Source organism: Saccopteryx bilineata, chromosome 2, assembly GCF_036850765.1.
Source record: "Saccopteryx bilineata isolate mSacBil1 chromosome 2, mSacBil1_pri_phased_curated, whole genome shotgun sequence".
Lineage (NCBI taxonomy): Eukaryota > Metazoa > Chordata > Mammalia > Chiroptera > Emballonuridae > Saccopteryx > Saccopteryx bilineata.
Window position 1 is genome coordinate 248,450,073 of NC_089491.1, and position 18,740 is coordinate 248,468,812.

General features: G+C 46.2%; 1 protein-coding gene across 6 annotated transcripts in view; it reads left to right on the forward strand.

The window, feature by feature from the left end:
* The window catches only part of DGCR2 (DiGeorge syndrome critical region gene 2), a 130,803-nt gene that overhangs the window by 91,325 nt on the left and 20,738 nt on the right, over positions 1 to 18,740 (forward strand). For 4 of the 6 annotated variants that reach the window (XM_066259887.1, XM_066259886.1, XM_066259885.1 and 1 more), the window contains 4 exons: positions 7,305 to 7,430; positions 9,909 to 10,119; positions 11,793 to 11,869; positions 14,676 to 14,852. In XM_066259887.1, coding sequence (XP_066115984.1) covers positions 7,305 to 7,430; positions 9,909 to 10,119; positions 11,793 to 11,869; positions 14,676 to 14,852 — 591 coding nt within the window. The remainder of the gene's footprint in view (positions 1 to 7,304; positions 7,431 to 9,908; positions 10,120 to 11,792; positions 11,870 to 14,675; positions 14,853 to 18,740) is intronic. The other 2 variants (XM_066259889.1, XM_066259890.1) reach the window with 1 other exon arrangement.

The window sequence follows — 18,740 nt, forward strand, 5'->3', positions numbered from 1 at the left end:
CTCATCTCTCTCAGTTCTTGTCTATCTGTCCCTGTCCATCTCTCTCTCTGACTCTCTTTTTGTCTCTGTGTAAAAAAAAAAAAAAAGTCTCAATGCATATGTAGTTTTGCTAAATATTGCCAGATTCCTTTTCCACTTTTTCTTTTTTTGTATTTTTCTGAAGTTAGAAACAGAGAGGCAGTAAAACAGACTCCTGCATGTGCCCGACCGGGATCCACCGGCACATCTACCAGGGGGCAATGCTCTGCCCATCTGGGCTTTACTCTGTTGCAACCAGAGCCATTCCAGCGCCTGAAGCAGAGGCCATAGAGCCATCCTCAGCGCCCGGGCTAACTTTGCTCCAATGGAGCCCTGGCTGTGGGAGGGGAAGAGAGAGAGAGGAAGGAGGGGGGGGGAGAAGCAGATGGGGGCTTCTCCTGTGTGCCCTGGCCAGGAATCGAACCCGAGACTCCTGCACTCCAGGCCGACGCTCTACCACTGAGCCAACCGGCCAGGGCCTCCTTTTCCACTTTTGAAGCTATTGGCCTAGGATTTAGCTTTCTGAGCTCAAATAAGTTTAGAGTGATTTATTTCTAAAATAAAACAATTCTTGAGACTAAAAAATACTAAAAAGTTTAGGAAAGGATTCTGAGACACTAGCATAAATAGGCATTTCCAAATGCAAATTACAAGGTGTGATGGTCACCTTCTCTAAGTTAATTATCACTTTGTCCTTGGTTTTCCAATTTTTAGAACTTTGTCATCCGCTTCTGTATTGTTTGTTCTTGTAACTTTGTGCCTTTTTAAAAAAATTCTATTACAATTTTGTTAATGTGTTCCAGGAGAGGCTAAAGGTTAATAAACATGTTTGTTCAATCTGATATCTTTAACTGGAAGCTTCAGTTTTCAGAAATTTTCAGTTGGTCTGCCCTTTTTTAGGAAGATGTGATCTTGTAAAAGGAGAGAATAAAGCAAGAAAGAAGATGGCCTGGGGTCCAGGAAACAGAATCCCAGCCATCCGCAGGCCAGAGGACCACTCATTCAAATTGGTGCTGGAAGGTGGGCAGAGGAGAGGCTTTCCAGGAAATGAAGCAGAGCAGGAGACTGACACAGTATTTTTTGTGTCTTAAATTTTTATTTTTAGCTTTTTTTATTTGCTGTAACAGCTAAAAAAAATTAGTGGTAGCTATACGGAAAACCTAAAAATCAATGCAAATAATAACTTTTGGAAAAAAAGTTGTTAAAGAATTAAAATAACCTTAGTATGTATGCCTGACCTGTGGTAGCACAATGGATAAAGTGTCGACCTGGAATGCTGAGGTTGCCAGTTTGAAACCTGGTCAACGCACAAACCAGAAGCAACTACTAGGAGTTGATGTTTCCCGCTCCCTCTAAAATCAATAAATAAAATCTTTTTAAAAAACAGTAACTTTGGCCTTGGGCGGTTGGCTCTGCAGTAGAGTGTTGGCCTGGTATGTGGAAGTCCCATATTTGATTCCAGGTCAGGGCACACAGGAGAAGCGCCCATTTGCTTCTCCACCCCTCCCCCTCTCCTTCCTCTCTGTATCTCCTGCAGCCAAAGCTCCATTGGAGCAGAGTTGGCCTGGGCATTGAGGACGGCTCCTTGGCCTCTGCCTCAGGCACTAGAATGGCTCTGACCACAGCGGAGTAACATCACAGATGGGTAGAGCATCACCCCATGGTGGGCATACCGGGTGGATCCTGGTCGGGCACATACAGGAGTCTGACTGCCTCCCTGCTTCTAACTTTGGACAAATACAAAAACAAACAAACAGAAAACAAAGAAACAACAACAATAACCTTAGTATGATCTTTAGCTAACATACATTATTATGTTATTCTATTGGCTTTAGTTAAGAAATTGATTCTACTCTGTTGGGAAGGTAAGAGTGTGTGGGAGCTAAATCTTCACCCACTCTAACATGAGTCAATTGGTATATCAAAAGAAATAAAACAGTTGTCTCTGAGAAAGGGATTAGGAACAGAGTGCTGGGAAGAGGGGAAGCAGGGTTTTCTGTTTTATCTTGTGATGTACATATGTAGCAATTAAGACCTTGGGTGAGGTGTTCTACCCAGGTTAGTCTGTTTCTGCCATATCTCTGCTGGCAATTGAGACCAAAGGCTACAGCTTGAGTGTCATAGGACTGTCTCAGCTCCTATTAGGGCCAGTAGCAAAGGTAAGATATTCCATTTGTGACCTTGTGCTGGAGACATTTGAGGACTCAGAAGCAACAGGACAGAGGCGAGTTTTGGAGCTAACAGGGCTGTCTCTTTGCAGTTATTCTCTGTATTGTGTTATTCATGTCCACATGGGCGTAAAATGGGACGACAGAAGTGCTCCTATTGGTGTTTCAGAAGCTTAGGTCTCAAGACCCTGATAGAACAGAAACAAAGATGGTGGTCACTGGGCTAACAAAAGCTTAGCCCGCAGTGAGATTCTCATCAGTGAGGCCACCCTGGCCCCACCTGGGAGGAAGAAGAAAATTTAAAGAACATGTATGACATAATGGAAACACTATTAGGAATTTCATATTTTTAGACTCTTAGGCTAGAAATCCTGTATTGGTAATCAGGTATTAAACTTGACTTACTGAGTAACATCTGATTTTTTTACCATGATGCTAAACCTGTTTTAGTATAAAATAGGAAAGTGATGTGTATTCTGACAGCTTGGAGTGCTGAAGAGTCTCCAGTTCATCTTGCCCTCTCCTTCATTCAGAGAAGTTATAACCTCTTCTGGACCCTACTATTGTATTTATTTTTTTAAAAATTTTTTTATTTATTTATTCATTTTTAGAGAGGAGAGAGAGAGAGAGAGAGAGAGAGAGAAGGGGGGAGGAGCTGGAAGCATCAACTCCCATATGTGCCTTGACCAGGCAAACCCAGGGTTTTGATCCGGCGACCTCAGTATTTCCAGGTCGACGCTTTATCCACTGCGCCACCACAGGTCAGGCCCCCTACTATTGTATTTAGACAAGTTCTAGAAACAAATTAGAATCACTCACATTTTGTCTTTTATTGGCAAATAATCCTTATTTCTAGCCAAATGCTATTGAGTAAACATGCCACTACCTGCTCTGACTCAGTTTCCCTATTGGACTTGAGGCTATCGAGTGGCCGCCCAGCCACTTTGAGGCATGTGTTAAGGAAGCAAAAAGTCCGGTGCCCCAGTGGAGCTGAATGCCAGGAAAGGAGGTGGCTGCCCAGGGGTCTAGGCGTTGAGGTGCGGTGGCTCACATCCTGTTCTACTTCTGTTCTGAAACAAGTCTCATAACACTTCTGAGCCTGCTTTACTGTTTGTAAAACAGTTGCCTTTTTTCTCATTTGGTTTGTTTGTTTAGTAGCAAGTCAACCATATTGGCTTCTTGCTTCACACCTCCGTCTGTTGGCTCCCATTCAGTCTTTGATGGCCAGAGCTGCTTGAAGTCCTGGTGAGGACTTCTGAGGAGAGAAGAGCACAAATGGCAGCCTGTGGTGCAGGAAGCACTCTTTCCAGGAATTCAGGGATGGACTTGGGATTGGGTAATGGACTTGGACTCAGCCCCATCTCAGTCCCAGTCACAGCCAGTTGCTAGTGGAAGCAGAGCACTGAGGAGGGTGTGTCTTATCACTAAAGGTCACAGGGTCATCTGCTGTTTTGTTCACTGCTCACTGCAGTATTCCCCATGCCTAGAACAGGGCCTGGCACTAAGATGGAGAGGGCATGGAGGGAGAGGGAAAGTTGCTTTGGGATGTCTGCATAGCTGCATCTGAATTGGCTCAGCTGCGAGAGCGGCACACCCTCCAGCTGGCCCTAATGGGGAAACACTGTCTAGGTCTCAGAAGCAAGTTCTTTATTGTCAAAGACAATCCTAAGAGGTCTGTCTGTAAGTATGCTAGTCCTATACTCTGTCTCCTCCCAGCCGCTCCATCTCCTGCTCCTCCAGCTCACTCAGGAACTCCTTGTCTGTCATCATCATCTTCTTGTCCAAGCCCTTCCGCTTCTTGCTGGCAAAGGCCCATGTCTTGTTGGTGTGTTTCCTTGGCAGCGTGTAATAGGCACTAAATAAACGAGTGATGAGGAGATGGATGTGAGCATGCAGATAGGAAGAGAAATGATGGAAAAGAGAAGGGCTCAAAATGGCCACCTGAACCTCAGAGGAGCCTGCTCAGCACAAAGTAGCTTCTTCCATCACCACTGGGCTTTCTTTCCCTACTATTTCACCTTTTCCACTTCACCTCGGGCTGCAGGTGGCTGCTTTCTGCGAAGTCAGCATGTAGGCCACCTCATGGTCAGTACCCTATAACCAGCACAACACCCTTCTTTCTCTTCCCACTCTGTCCTAGATCAGCAATTTTCAACCGGTGTGCTGCAAGAATTTTTAAAACATGGAATATCTGACTATTTAGTCAGAGACTTTGACCCCTTTTCCCTTAGATTGTCAAATAGGAAAAGTGACAACTGCCAATGCAACACAATGTGAATGAATCAAAATTACACCTATTTTTTTGTCAGATCAGCAAAAAATAATTTTTTGGTGTGCCACAGAATTTAGGTAATTAGTTTATGTATGCCATGAAATAGAAAAGGTTGGAAATCGCTGTCCTAGTTCCATCTGTCTTTCTGTGAGCATTGTGGCCTGTTATAGACCAGATGCTGTTCTTGGGCTTAGGAAGAAGCCAAGACACAAAGTGGAATTTCAGGTCTTGCTTGTTTGAGCAGATAGAAAGAAGATCCGAAATTTAGGCATAGCTTCTGCCACACCCAAGCTTGTCCTCAAGCCTGTCCCAGACCTGCCTGCCCTTGCCCAAGCAGTGCCCTCCGCTGGAAGTCCTTGTGTTCCCCTCCCTCATCGCTGAAGCTTAAGTTCACCCTCCTCCGAAGGCCATTGTGGATCTTCCTGATCCTCTCCCCTCCTGGGGAAGGGAAGAGAGGGGCCTTGAGCACTGTCCCTGTATCAGAGCTACCAGTCTCTTCCTAGAAGCTGTGGTGCTTAGGACATATGCATGGGGCATTCCAGTCCAAGAGATGGAATCGCTGGCCCCTAAGGCTGGGTGTTGGAAGAAAGCGGCTGTAGCCTCTGGCACCTTCCACAGGGACAGCAGCACATGAGGCAGTTGTGTTGGTTGTGAGGTTGCTCCGAAGGCCTTGGAGATATTTCTTCTTTTTAAAATTTTTTAAATTTAATTTTTAAAACTTCCCCTTGATTTTGGTGAGGGGGGAGGTAAGGGGAAAAGCATCATCTTGTTCCACTTAGTAGTTCCATTTAGTTGTGTACTCATTGGTTGTTTCTCACATGTGCCTGGACAGGAGATCAAACCCTCAACGTCAGTGCACAGGGATGATGTTCTACCCACTGAGCCACTCAGCCAGGACCAAGATACTTCTTTGAGATTTTTGCTTTATGTTGAGCTTATCTCAGACATTGGTAGCATTTATTGTATTTTAGAATGATTCACAGTCAACTGGCACCTGATCTCCATCATATGCCTGAGAAAGAGCTGGAAATACTCTCCTAAATACTTAGTGGGGGAAAAAGTTGAATCTAGTAGGGCTCATAACTGTCCAGGAGCTCAGAAGGAAATGAGGCACAAAAAGATTTCTGTATAGGTCATTCTGGCAACCCTTTGTAGAGTAACAGACGAATGCAAACAACCTGAACTTTGACTTTTTAAAAAACTTTATTTTATTGATTTTACAGAGAGAGGAAGGGGGGGGGAAAGAGAGAGACAGGAACCTCAGTCTATTCCTCTGTGTTCCCTGACTAGAGTCAAACCAGTAATCTCTGCTCTTCCAGAAGGTGTTCTAATCAACTGAGCTATCTGGCCAGGGCTAACAACCTAAACTTTGTACTATAGGAGATTGGAGTGATTAAAGAAACCCATTCACAGAATACTATGCAGCTATTAAAAGTGATCTTCTTAAGTTTATTTAGAAATATGGAAAGCTGTTTATAGTCTTAAGCTTACAAAGCAAATCCTAAAATAAAGTGTTTGATGTGATCCTAATATTTTTAGGGATTATATAGAAAAAAAGAGACTGAAGGATGGACCTTAACAAAGTTATAGTTAGTGTGTTTCATCTTTCCAAACTTTAATATTTTTTAAAGATTTAACATTGAATATTTGTCATGTTATAATGAGAAAGATGGGTAATTTATGAAATAAAAACAGTATCAATCAGAGTCTGTGATCATAGCAGAACAAGATGTTGGAGAAGCTTTAGTCAGTGGGGCTAACTGCCAGCCAGAGTCAGGGAAGGTGGGTTTGTGGGACACCACCCCACCCTGCAACTTCTTGCCCTTGATCTGCTACACTCTTCCACCACCCCCCTATGCCATGCCATGCCATACCATGCCAGTTGCCAAGCCAAACCCAAGCCCACTGTGTCCTTTGCCTCAGGCTAGCCATGCAGACCAAGTTTGTTACTGTCTGTCCTGACTTTACACCAGGTATCCTTCACTGTGTACCAAGGTGCCCCCATGCAGACAGAGTGGGAGGAGGGTGGCTTAGGAGGGACATTGTCTCTTGCTCTTTCCTACAGTGTGCTGTGGGTAAATCCCCTTCCTTCTCTGAAAGGGAGGAGAGTGGTTCTCTTACATGGGGTTGGAGAATCCCAAAAAGAGACTGGAAGGACTGACCTACAAGTTACTGTTAGACCATGATACATAAAACTAGAACTCTTCCTCATCTTCAGCTTCCTATTCACACTTCCAACCATGCATCAGGCCTGCTGCACATCAAGGCCTCAGGCACCAGGGGGCTAGGTAGGACTGTACCAAGACCCTACCCCTGAGACTGTGAGAGGGATCAGCAGGGAGGTGGACAAATGGCAACTCAGGCCCAGTGCCAAGAGGGTCACACACAGCGATTTTCCCTTTATGCTAACGGGAGGCTCCCTAGCGGCCTAGTCTCTGGAAGAAACCCCCCATGAAGCTAAGAGTTTTTGGCAAGAATGACTGACCCTGTGCTGTGCTAGTAGTAGCCTGTTAGAAAATGCAATGAATGAGAGACCTCATTTCATGACAGTTGTAAAGAAATGAAGACTTCTGAGGGATCCTTTTTAAAACTTTTTCCATTGATTTGAGGAAGGTGGGGAGAGAGAGAAACATCAACTCATTCCACTTAGCTGTTCCATTTAGTTGTACACTAAGGGATAATTTTAATAAGACCCATTTGATAAAATCAGTAACATTTTATGGTGTTCTTGAGAAAACCTGAATACATTGAATATGTACTGCACCCACCTCTGGTGCTCCCAGGCTCAAGCAGTTTGCACTGTGGGGAGAGCAGTGCTGACAGCCCACTTCTCTCTTTGCTTTCAGAAGTGACTGGGGACTCACGTTCTTACCATGGGAAGGAGGCTGTGGATCCGAGTCAGGGGCGGGCCCGAGGTGGTGACCCTCCGCATTTCCACGTAGTGAATGTGGCGCAGCCTGTCCGCTTCAGCAGTAAGTTGCAGACCTGCCCTGTTTGTGCCCTAAGCCTCACAACCCCACGTGTTCCCTGGCTCCGCTGGTGCCACTGGCTACGCGAGGAGTGCGATGCATCTTTTAAAACAGCCTTTCAGGGTGGTCTGGAATCATCTTCCTATAGTAAGAGGCTGCATGGTGACCTACCCAAGGCCATCCAAGCCGAGAATGGTGAAGCCTTCCTGCCAACCCAGGCTCTGGAACCAGGCTGCTTATTTTCACAAGATGGCTGCCTTTCAGAGCTGGGCTGCAGAAGCCCTTCCCTAGATGGGAACAGGCTCCAAGAAACTAGGTATAGCTGATGACTTGGGAAGGTTCTAAAAATGTAAACATTTCTTTGTTTTTTCCCTTTTTTTGGAGACAGTCAGAGAGAGGGATAGACAAGGGACAGACAGACAGGAACGGAGAGATGAGAAGCATCAATCATTAGTTTTTCGTTGTGCGTTGCGACACCTTAGTTGTTCATTGATTGCTTTCTCATATGTGTCTTGACTGTGGGCCTTCAGCAGACCGAGTAACCCCTTGCTTGAGCCAGCGACCTTGGGTCCAAGCTGGTGAGCTTTTGCTCAGACCAGATAAGCCTGCGCTCAAGCTGGTGACTTCAGGGTCTCAAACCAGGGTCGTCTGCATCCCAGTCTGACGCTCTATCCACTGCGCCACCACCTGGTCAGGCTAAACATTTCTTAAGTAACTGTAATGAATTCCCTATGAAATTAAGATTTTAAAGGAGCATAACAAGATTAAGGAGGGTTGGAAGGCAGAAAAGCCACAGCCAGACAGACATGCTTAGGTGTGATACCATGCATAGTAGGTATGGTGAGCAGTGATTCTCTAAGACAGGAGGAGCTGGCATGACATGTGATACTGGGCCTAGGTGTTGGGTGGTCATATTACTCCTCAGCACATGGCGAGTGAGGAAACTGAGCCTCCAAGAAGTCATGTAGCCAACATGGCAGCCCATAGAATTGTGACTCTCGGTTCCATGCGCTTTCTTTCCATCACTTACCTACTTTCTTTTGAATAGGTAATGTAGGTAATACTAGGGAATAATTCAACAAGTTCAACAGGTGAAAAGAGATATTCCCTCTATCTGTTGCCCCCACTCACTGGCTTCTTTCCTCAGAGGGCTTCCTGTATTTATCCCAAGATGTGGGTGAGGAGCCAGGGTTGAAGCCTGAGCTGACGCTCACCAGCCAAGATGCTTGGCCTCTGCACACCTCAGTGTCCCCTTTTCTAGCCTGGGGACAGGATGGAATAGGGGGCCTGTGGCAGGTTAAACATATCGTCATGGTAGGGAGCTTAGAAAACATGCAGGCTGTGAAAGACAGCCTGGTGATGCCCCGATCTTCACACCTATGCCACACACTCCTCACACCTCCCCGTTCCTGTGTGGTAGTCCCTTAGTGCTGGCTCCTGTCTACAGTGCAGGCCTTCCTGTGAGCTCAGTCGTATGCAAGCAGTCCCTCCCAGTGGACAGGTGGCTCTGTCCTGCTGTCTGTGTTGCAGCAGTGCTAGGCATACCTTATTGGTGCGTCCACCTTTCATGGAAATACCTGGCTCAGCTCAAATAGTGGAGACTCTGACCTCAACTGGCTACTACACTTTTGCCTGCTGTGGAACCAGCTAGGCCTCATGTTTTCATCTGTGGGAGGCAAGAGTTGGTCCACAGTCTCAATGGTTTTTCCAGCTCTGATCTCCTGAACTTCTTTTTTAGGAAAGCACTGGCCAGCACCCAAGTGAACAGAAAAAGAAGACCGAGGACTAGGTTCAGGAAGCAGTGCATTTGCTGACAGGGTGTCCAGTGAGCCAGCAAGGGCAGTGTGGGCAGGGAGCCTCTTTGCTTACTCCCATCAGGCCTTGCAGTGAGCTGATGCGGGCAGTTCTGCTGTCTTGTCAAACCAGACTTAACCAGAGAATGAAATCCACTTTCTTGAAAGAATTCAGCAGCCCGTCTTTACTGTCAAGTAAATTAAAGACTATAGAAATAGGAGGAACAACTGAATATACTTGAACCTTGGCTTGCATCCACATCTTAGAAAAACATGAGTATTTCACAAAGTACGTGCGTAGTCTCAGAGGCAGAACTTTTCCTCTTGAGCCTCAGTTTCCCCATTTCTCAAGTGATTTCTGAGCAGCATATATACTGTATTTCCCCATGTATAAGACGCACCTTCATTTTAGAGCCCAAAAATTGGGAGGGAAAATGTATTCCATAAAGTTATTGAACTCAAGTTTTATTCATCATAAAATTCATACAAGTATCCTCATCTGTGCAAAAAAAGTAGGAAATGCAAATAAAATAAACTACAACCACTGTATAAGATGCACCCAGTTTTTAGACCCCAAATTTTTTTGAAAAGGGTTGTATCTTATACATGGGAAAATACGGTAGTTTTGTTTTGGAGCTAGGATCCTAATTTGGGGGGACAACTCCCCTCTGTTCTTCATGTTTCCTAGGGAAGTGCCCGACAGGGTGGCACCACTATGAAGGCACAGCCAGCTGCTACAGGGTCTACCTAAGCGGGGAGAACTACTGGGATGCTGCGCAGACCTGCCAGCGTGTCAACGGCTCCCTTGCCACCTTCTCCACTGACCAGGAGCTGCGCTTCGTCCTGGCCCAGGAATGGGAGCAGCCAGAGCGGAGTTTTGCTTGGCAGGACCAACACAAGTGAGTCCTGGGTGGGGAATCGGGGGTTGGGCCAGTGCCCACCAAGCACATGGCCTCTTGGCCGATATTAACAGTTTTAAGACATAACAGCTGGCATTTGGGAGAAAAGCATCTCTTGGAAAGGCAGAGACAGGCTGCCATCTTGTGTTGCCTTGAGGCAGTTCCTTTTGTTGGTCTTCTTAATAAGTTCAGCTACAGATGCTGACCTGCAAAGGCACCTGGCCTGTGTTAGGAGGGGTTAAAGGCCAGCACAAGGGGTGCACAGGTGGGTGGTAGTTCCTTCTGAGAAAGTGGACTCTGCCAGGCCTTCTGCTCAGTGCTTTTCATGGGCTCACTCATTCAGTCCTTCCAGAAACCACAGGCGGCCTGTAGGTGAGAAGACTGAGGCCCAGGTGGGCAAACCCATGACCTTGGGCACACACTAGCTGGGGTGTGCCTGGGTTCCAACCAAGGCACTCTGGCTCCAGAAACTAGTCTTGACCCCCAGGCTTTATGGCATTGAAGAGACTATGGAAACTAGCTAACTGCCATCATCTGCCAGCCCCCGAGTTGTAGGGCAGGCATGTGCTGAGGCCTGTGGTCTGTGGCCTCATGTTGCCCCATCCGCACTGCTGGGAGCAGGAGTGTGAATTGCAGGTGTTGCCAGATGGACAGTACTCCCTTTCAGTGATGGCACAGGCTACCATGCCACCATAGGAACAAGATAATCATATCAGGTGGGCAGAGAGCCTTCATTTTAAGATAAGAGCTAAGTTTGGGCTCTACATCGTACCCCATGACATTGGCAAATCGGGAGACCACGCTGTTTTATCTTTTGCAGCTATGAACTGAGGAAAAATAACTCCTAACTCACAGGGTGGTTATAAGTTCATGGAAAAGCAAGAGGGCCCAGCCCAGAGGGCTGTCTCCTCAAAGTGGGTATGTCCATAGGCTGAAGGGGCAGAGTGGTACTAGCCAGGGATTCCTCAGTAGTAGTGGACCTGCTGAAGGCACCTCTTGGCCTGGGCTGGAAGGCTGGAGTGAGGGATGCACACTCAGCAGGTGTCTGTGGCAGTCACAGGCTTGAGGCAAAGGTGTGGCTTGAGCAAGGTGTCACTGTCTCAGCTGGAGCCCCCCCCCCATCAAGGCACATATGAGAAACGATCAATGAACAACTAAAATGCCACAACTACGAGTTGATGCTTCTCATCTTCCTTCTTGTCCGTCTGTGTATCTCTCGCTTAAAAAAAAGTGAAAGCTTTTTTTTTTCTTAGAGAGTAAGCGGGTGAAGAGAGAGAGCACTGCTTTCATTTGTTGTTCACTTAGTTATGCTTTCATTGGTCGCTTCCCGTATGTGCCCTCACCAGAATTTGAACCCGCAACCTTTGGCATTTTGGGACCCACTGAGCTAAGCAGCTAGGGTCAGAATCTGAAAGCTTTTTTGGGTCAACTAATAATAAGAGTCTTGACAGGAGTCACTCAAAATAAAACTTTCTGACCTATGAATTTATTGTTCAGAACTTTAATATATTTCATTAAAATTAAGTATGAAAAACTTAAAAAATCATTAGTACTTTAGAAGTTTTATACTGTAATGATCAGTGTAACTATTAAATTACACTACATTCATGCACAATCAGTGGCTGCTTCTCTGCTACAGTGCTGAGGTCCCCTGTGTTTCTGACCTCTCACAGGTTGTGGGTTGGCTATCAGTATGTCGTCACTGGCCGGAACCGCTCCGTAGAGGGTCATTGGGAAGTAGCATTCAAAGGTAAGCCTTTCTGATTTTTCAAAAGAGTTGTTGAATTTGAAATTGGGATATGTGATTGTGACTAGGGGTATATTGCTAGGGTCTCCTCTCCTCCCCCTCCTCCTCATCAATGGTGCCTGGCCTGTATAGGTACTTGACAACAGGGGACATGGAGAGGAATGAACCCACATCACGGGGAGGACTATGATGATGGGCATACACCCCAGGGTCAGGCCCCTTTCCAGGTCGGGGCCTTTTCTGGAACCTATGGCTGTTTCTCACTTGGTCAGATTTCTAGACCAACCATTCTCCTTTTACAGTTAAGGACTTTAATTAGGGCATAAATATTAGCCTACAAAGTGTGAGCTGGCATGAGCCAGCAAGGGAAGGACAAGCTCTTTAGGACAGAGAAGTTCAGAAATCCAAAACTTGAAGGAAAGCTATCAGACAGAATAAAATATAGGAATGTGCTAGAGCCAGAGACATAGGGGTCCCCCTGACTCTTCATATCACACACCCTTTCAGACACATCCAAAATCTTACTTGTTGCCCGATCACAGCCGCCAGATCTGCTGTCACTCACCTAAATTACTTCAGCCACCACTGCCAGCCTGATCTCTTTGCTCCATCACCCACCTACCCCCCTTCTCCGCAAATGTCTGAGGGTCCTCTACTTCTCTGCCCGCATTGCCCCCCCCCCCCAGTCTTGACTCTCCTCCCACAAAGGCATTATCCTCACTGAGGCCTGTAGTGCCCTTTCCCTCTGCTGTCCCCTTCCACCACTCCCCTGGCCCTCCTCTTCAGCCACAGGGATGCCTGCTCTTCTCACCTGCTCTTCCCACGGGTCACCTTTGCTCCCACCGAAGCCCTCCTTGGGCCACTGCTTCCCGGCCCAGGGCTCATTTCTGTGCAGTGTGGAAGAAGGTAGTGTATCCAGGCTGGCCCTGGCTAGCATTTGGGACCAGCTTGGGGAGTAGTTGAAGGCTGCTATGCCACACTGCCTGGACTACACAGATGGGGATTTATGGTGAATATCTGTTTCCCTTAGCAAATTGTGGTGGGCAGGGGGTTGGAACCCAGGCAAATTGTAGGCAGGCGGTTGGCACCCATGCATGCTTTATGAGGAGAAATGTGTTGCAGTGCTGCTGGCAGTGGCCTGCTCTCTGGCACCTTCTTTTATTTTTATTTATTTATTTATTTGTTTTTGTGACAGAGACAGGAGAGAGGGACAAATAGGGACAGACAGACCGAAAGAGAGAGAGATGAGAAGCATCAGTTTTTTTTTTTTATCTTTCTGAAGAGAAGGGTCAGTTTTTCATTGCAGCACCTTAGTTGTTCATTGATTGCTTTCTCATATGTGCCTTGACCATGGGCTACAGAAGACTGAGTGACCCCTTGCTCAAGCCAGCAACCTTGGGCTCAAGCTGGTGAGCTGTGCTCAAACCAGATGAGCCCGCACTCTAGCTGGTGACCTTGGGGTTTTGAACCTAGGTCCTTCACATCCCAGTCTGACACTTTATCCCCTGTGCCACCGCCTGGTCAGGCTGTGTGGAGGAAGCCTGGCCTGGATTTTTCCAGACTGCCTGAACTGTCCCTTCCCTTGCTGCTGGTGTATCTTGCTGCATCGCTGTCATAAGTCTTAGCCATGACTATGATTAGATGCAGGGTCCCTAGAGTCCTAGCAAAGCAGTGAGCCAGTAGATAGCATGAGACCCCAACCCAAGCATTGTCAGGAATGTTGGAGTACCCCCTTCCTCCATTCTCTGCTCCAAAGCATGCCTTCCCCTTCGTGCTTCAGCTTTTTGTTTTAGCAGCCATGACTTTCTGATAGGTATACCTCACTTACTCTGTAGTTGGACATCTGTCTCTACCATTTACACACCCCGCTCAGATGTCAACTCCACAAGGCTAGTTGTTGTTGCCCAATGTACTCCTGCCCATTTACAGGATTAGAGCTTGCCAGTATTTGTTAAATCTCAAGGGAGAATGATCAGGAGGCTGTGTGAGATTCTTGGGACTTAGAAAAGAAGCTTAGGTTCACGGCCCCTCCTCCAACACCCCTTCACCCCCACCTTGGGCTGTAGTGGTATCGTGGTTTCTGATTGCCTGATTTCCGGCTTGGAAGGCAGTAGCTGAGTGGCTGACACAGAGGCTCCCTGGAGCTGAGAGTGAGTCCCAGGGAGCCAGTGCTTTCCAGGAGTTCACCTGGTCAGCTGGTGCTCCTGGTGGATGTGGGAGCCATGATTCTGCCTAAATTATCCATTCATGGCAGGTACAATGGGCTTCTTCTTGAGTTCTCTAACAATCAACACTCTGTTGTAAGGGAGAACTTTCCCCTCTACTCCCTTATATCTGTTTGTTTTATCCATATGAACTCATGCATTTTCTCCCTCACTTTTAATTTAATTTGTTTATCTATTTATTTTTATTAGGGTGATGCTAGTTAACATAATTATACAGGTTGCACAGACTCTTACATTTTCACTACCGTGTTATAACCCATTGCTTCACTCTGCATGTTGTTGCTCTACCTTTAAATATCCCCGGCTAAGCATGATCCTCCTCAGGCTGTCAGTATGGTTTGTTTGTGTACTTCCCTCCCTGGCTCCACAGAAGCATGACCCCTGTCAGCTGGTGCCCATACCTGCACTTACTGGAGCTAAGGGAGGTTGTGAATGAATGCCGAAACTACAGTCCAGCTCTGCTTGGTGGTGCATGAGCTCTTTGATGGTGTACTTTATGGGGGCCCTATTCCTGTGAAGACTGCACATGGTTGGGATGTTGACATGGTGTAATGGCCAGCGCTCCCTTTTGTCTCCCCAAACAGGTTCCTCAGAGGTTTTCCTACCCCCAGACCCCATCTTCGCCTCGGCCATGTCTGAAAGTGACAACGTGTTCTGTGCCCAACTCCAGTGCTTCCACTTCCCCACCCTCCGCCACCACGACTTGCACAGCTGGCATGCTGAGAACTGCTACGAGAAGTCCTCATTTCTTTGTAAAAGAAGTAAGCCACCTTGAACATGACTCCTTTAGTGAGCTGTAAGAAATGTTGCTTCTTGTGAGCATGTGGCTTTCTAATTTCTGAAACCTTGATGTCGACCTTGAGTGGACTTAGCCATATTATAGTGAGCAGCAGGCATCCTGTGCCTGGCTGGCCTGCTACTTAGTTCTGTGACCTGGGCAGCAATTGCTATTTCTGTACCTCATTTCTCTTTCCCCGGATAGAGGTAATAATTCCTACCCTCTCCACCTGGGTGGTGTTAGGGGACTAAATGAAAATGGTGATGGGACTTGCCAATATCATGGTATCTAGGAGCCTCTGACTCCTTTGGTCACCTCCCCCTCCTTTCTGTAGTCTTTCTAAGACCCCTCATTCTGCTTCTGAGTCCTGTCTGGACCGCTCCCCCTCTTCAGTTGGGTCTTGCCCTGTCCCTCTGCCAGCTCTCTCACCCACGTTCTACATCAAGGTCTCTTCCAGCTTTGGGGGCTTACAGTGTAGTTGTGCAGACCTAAGGGAGGGCTCCCTTCCCAGCTTGAGTGTGGGGTCATAGTCATGACCTGATGGTCACTGGCTTGAGCCCAAGGTCACTGACTTGAGCAGGGGGTCACTGGCACAGCTGGAGCCCCCCAGTCAAGGCACATATGAGAAAGCAATCAATGAACAACTAAAGTGCTGCAACCAGTTGATACTTCTCATCTCTCTCCCTTTCTGTCTGTCTCTGTCTCTTCCTCTCTCCCACTTAAAAAATGTATTTTATTTATTGATTTTAGAGAGAGGAAAGAGAAAGAGAAATCAGGAAGAGGAGAAGCAGGAAGCATCAACTCATAGTAGTTGCTTCTCATAGGTGCCTTGACCGGGCAAGCCCGGGATTTTGAACTGGCAACCTTAGCATTCTAGGTCAATGCTTCATCCACTGTGCCACCACAGGTCAGGCCTTGAATAAGTTTCTTGAGCTCTGTCCTTTGGGCTCCACATTAGGGAAAAAGGGTAACAGAACACCCACCTCATCATGTTGTTGGGAGAAATTAGTATATAGAGTGCAAAGAATACTCCTTGGCATACAGAAAGCTCTCAGTACACAGTAACTTTTTATGATTATTATGTCATATTTTTGTGCTAGCTTTCTTTTAATATACTTTTTCACACTTTTTTTTTCTTTTTTTTTTTTTAGGTGAGAGGCAGGGAGATAGTGAGGCAAGCTTCTGCATGCACCCCAACCAGCAACCCCTTCTGGGGCTAATGTGTGAGCTACTTTTAGAGCCTGAGGCTGTTGTACTCCAGTGGAGGAGCTTTCCTCAGTGTCCAAGGCCATACTCGAACCAATGAAGCCACTGGCTGTGGGAAGGGAAGAGGGAGAGGGGACAGGGGTGGGTGGTTCTGAGGTTTGCTTCTCCTGTGTGCCCTGACAGGCAATCAAACCCAGGACCTCCATATGCTGAGCCAATGCGTTATCCTTGAGCCACTGGCCAGGACAATTTTTACACACTTTTCTTTTCTTTTTTTTTTTTTTTTTACAGAGAGAGGGATAGATAACGACAGACAGACAGGAATGGAGAGAGATGAGAAGCATCAATCATTAGTTTTTCATTGCGGCACCTTAGTTGTTCATTGATTGCTTTCTCATATGTGCCTTGACCGCGGGCATTCAGCAGACCCAGTAACCCCTTGCACAAGCCAGCGACCTTGGGTCCAAGCTGGTGAGCCTTGCTCAAACCAGATGAGCCCGCGCTCAAGCTGGCAACCTCGGGGTCTCGAACCTGGGTTCTCTGCATCCCAGTCCGACTCTATCCACTGTGCCACCGCCTGGTCAGGCAGACACATTAGATCTCTTAATGTTACAAATCCAATCATACATTGTTGTAATTACTTGTCATCTGCATTCATTTTCTCAGCCCAGTACACCTTTGTTTCCATATACCTTCTTGGTGCTATTACTGGTAAATAACATTATACAAATACTATTACTTGCATATTATTTGATACAATTGATTTTTAAGTTAAGAGTATTGGAGAAAAAATATTCATTTATGCTTATGTATTTTATAATGCATAATTACCTTTACTGTTGCTTTTTTTTTTTTTAATTTTTTTTTCCTGTTTTTTTTTTTCCTTTTCCGAAGCTGGAAACAAGGAGGCAGTCAGACAGACTCTCGCATGCGCCCGACCCGGTACGCCCACCAGAGGCGATGCTCTGCCCATCCAGGGCGTCACTCTGTTGCGACAGAGCCACTCTAGCGCCTGAGGCAGAGGCCATGGAGCCATTCCCAGCGCCCGGGCCATCTTTGCTCCATTGGAGCATCGGCTGCGAGAGGGGAAGAGAGAGACAGAGAGGAAGGAGAGGGGGAGGGGTGGAGAAGCAGATGGGCGCTTCTCCTGTGTGCCCTGGCCAGGAATCGAACCCGGGACCCCCGCACGCCAGGCCGACGCTCTCCCACTGAGCCAACCAGCCAGGGCCCACTGTTGCTTTTTGTTTCTGTGTATTGACTCAAAATTCTCTCTGAGTGTCACTTCCTTTTAGACTTAAGAACTTCCTTTGGTGTTTCTTGTACAACAAGTTCTCTTGTTTTTGTTTATCTATGAAAGCATTTTATCTTCATTTTTTGAAAGATAGCCTTGCTGGATATAGGAGTCTTCATTGACAGTTTTTTCTTTGAGTGATTTGAAAATGTTGTTTTACTTTTTCTAGCCTCTATTTTTTCTGCTAAAAAGTCAGCTATTAAACTTATTAGGGTTTCCTTATAAGAAACTAGTTATCTTTTGCTTAGTATTTTTAAGATTTTTCCCTTGCTTTTGACATTCAGCATTTTTGCTGTGGTGTGTCTGAGGTGTTAGGTCTTTGCAATGATACTATTGCATTTTGCTATACTTCCCAGATATCTAGGTTTTAGATTTTCAATGAATTTGAGAAGTCTTCAGCTATTGTCTCTTCAGATATTTTTTTTTTTTGCTCCTTACCCTCCCTTCTCCTGCAGGTCCTTCTATTCTGTGTATGTTGGTGCACTTGATGTGTCCCATTTTGCTTCAGTGCTCTCTCATTTCTCCTTGCTCTTTTATTCTCTGTTTTACAGAGAACAATTCTATGTAAGTTTTATCATTGCTCTATATATAATATGAGTTATATATAAATTTGACTCCAACCTTAAGTGAGGCATAAACCAATGGTTTTGAAATTTTTTAAATTTTTTTTTTTTTAAGAAATAGTTTTTTTGTTGTTGTTTGTTTGTTTTAAATTTTTATTTTATTTATTCATTTGAGAGAGAGAGAGAGAGAGAGACAGGGGAGAGAGAGACAGGGGGGAGGAGCTGGAAGCATCAACTCCCATATGTGCCTTGACCAGGCAAGCCCAGGTTTCGAACCGGCGACCTCAGCATTTCCAGGTCGACGCTTTATCCACTGCGCCACCACAGGTCAGGCCTTAAAATGTTTTTGTAGACATTCCTACCTTATTTAGAGACTAGAGTCAAGGTTTATTCTTGTCTCATCTTTCACTGAGCATGCATACCTTTGGAGACCACCTCCACTTGATCCCTAGTCCCTTTTGCAAGCATATGCCATGTTTGCCAACTTAAGGCTCTGAGTTCTCAGCTTTCTCCTGACTCTGGCCATGGTTATTCCTCTTCCTCTAGTTCCAGGTCAGCTCTGCACAGTTTGTTGTATGTGTCTCAGTACTGGACTGAGTGGACTGTCTTCCCAAGTGGTACCAGCAACTTCTTAGGAGACTCATTCAAGACACATTTGAATTTTTAAATGGTTAATATGTGTAGCAGCTTCACCTTAGAATTGGGGAACTTTCAAAAGTAAACTGCATAGGCACATTAAAAATCAGACCCTTCCATGGGCTTTCCCCTGGAGTCTGGCACTGTCCTCTGCCCTGGTTGTCGAGGCTTGTGG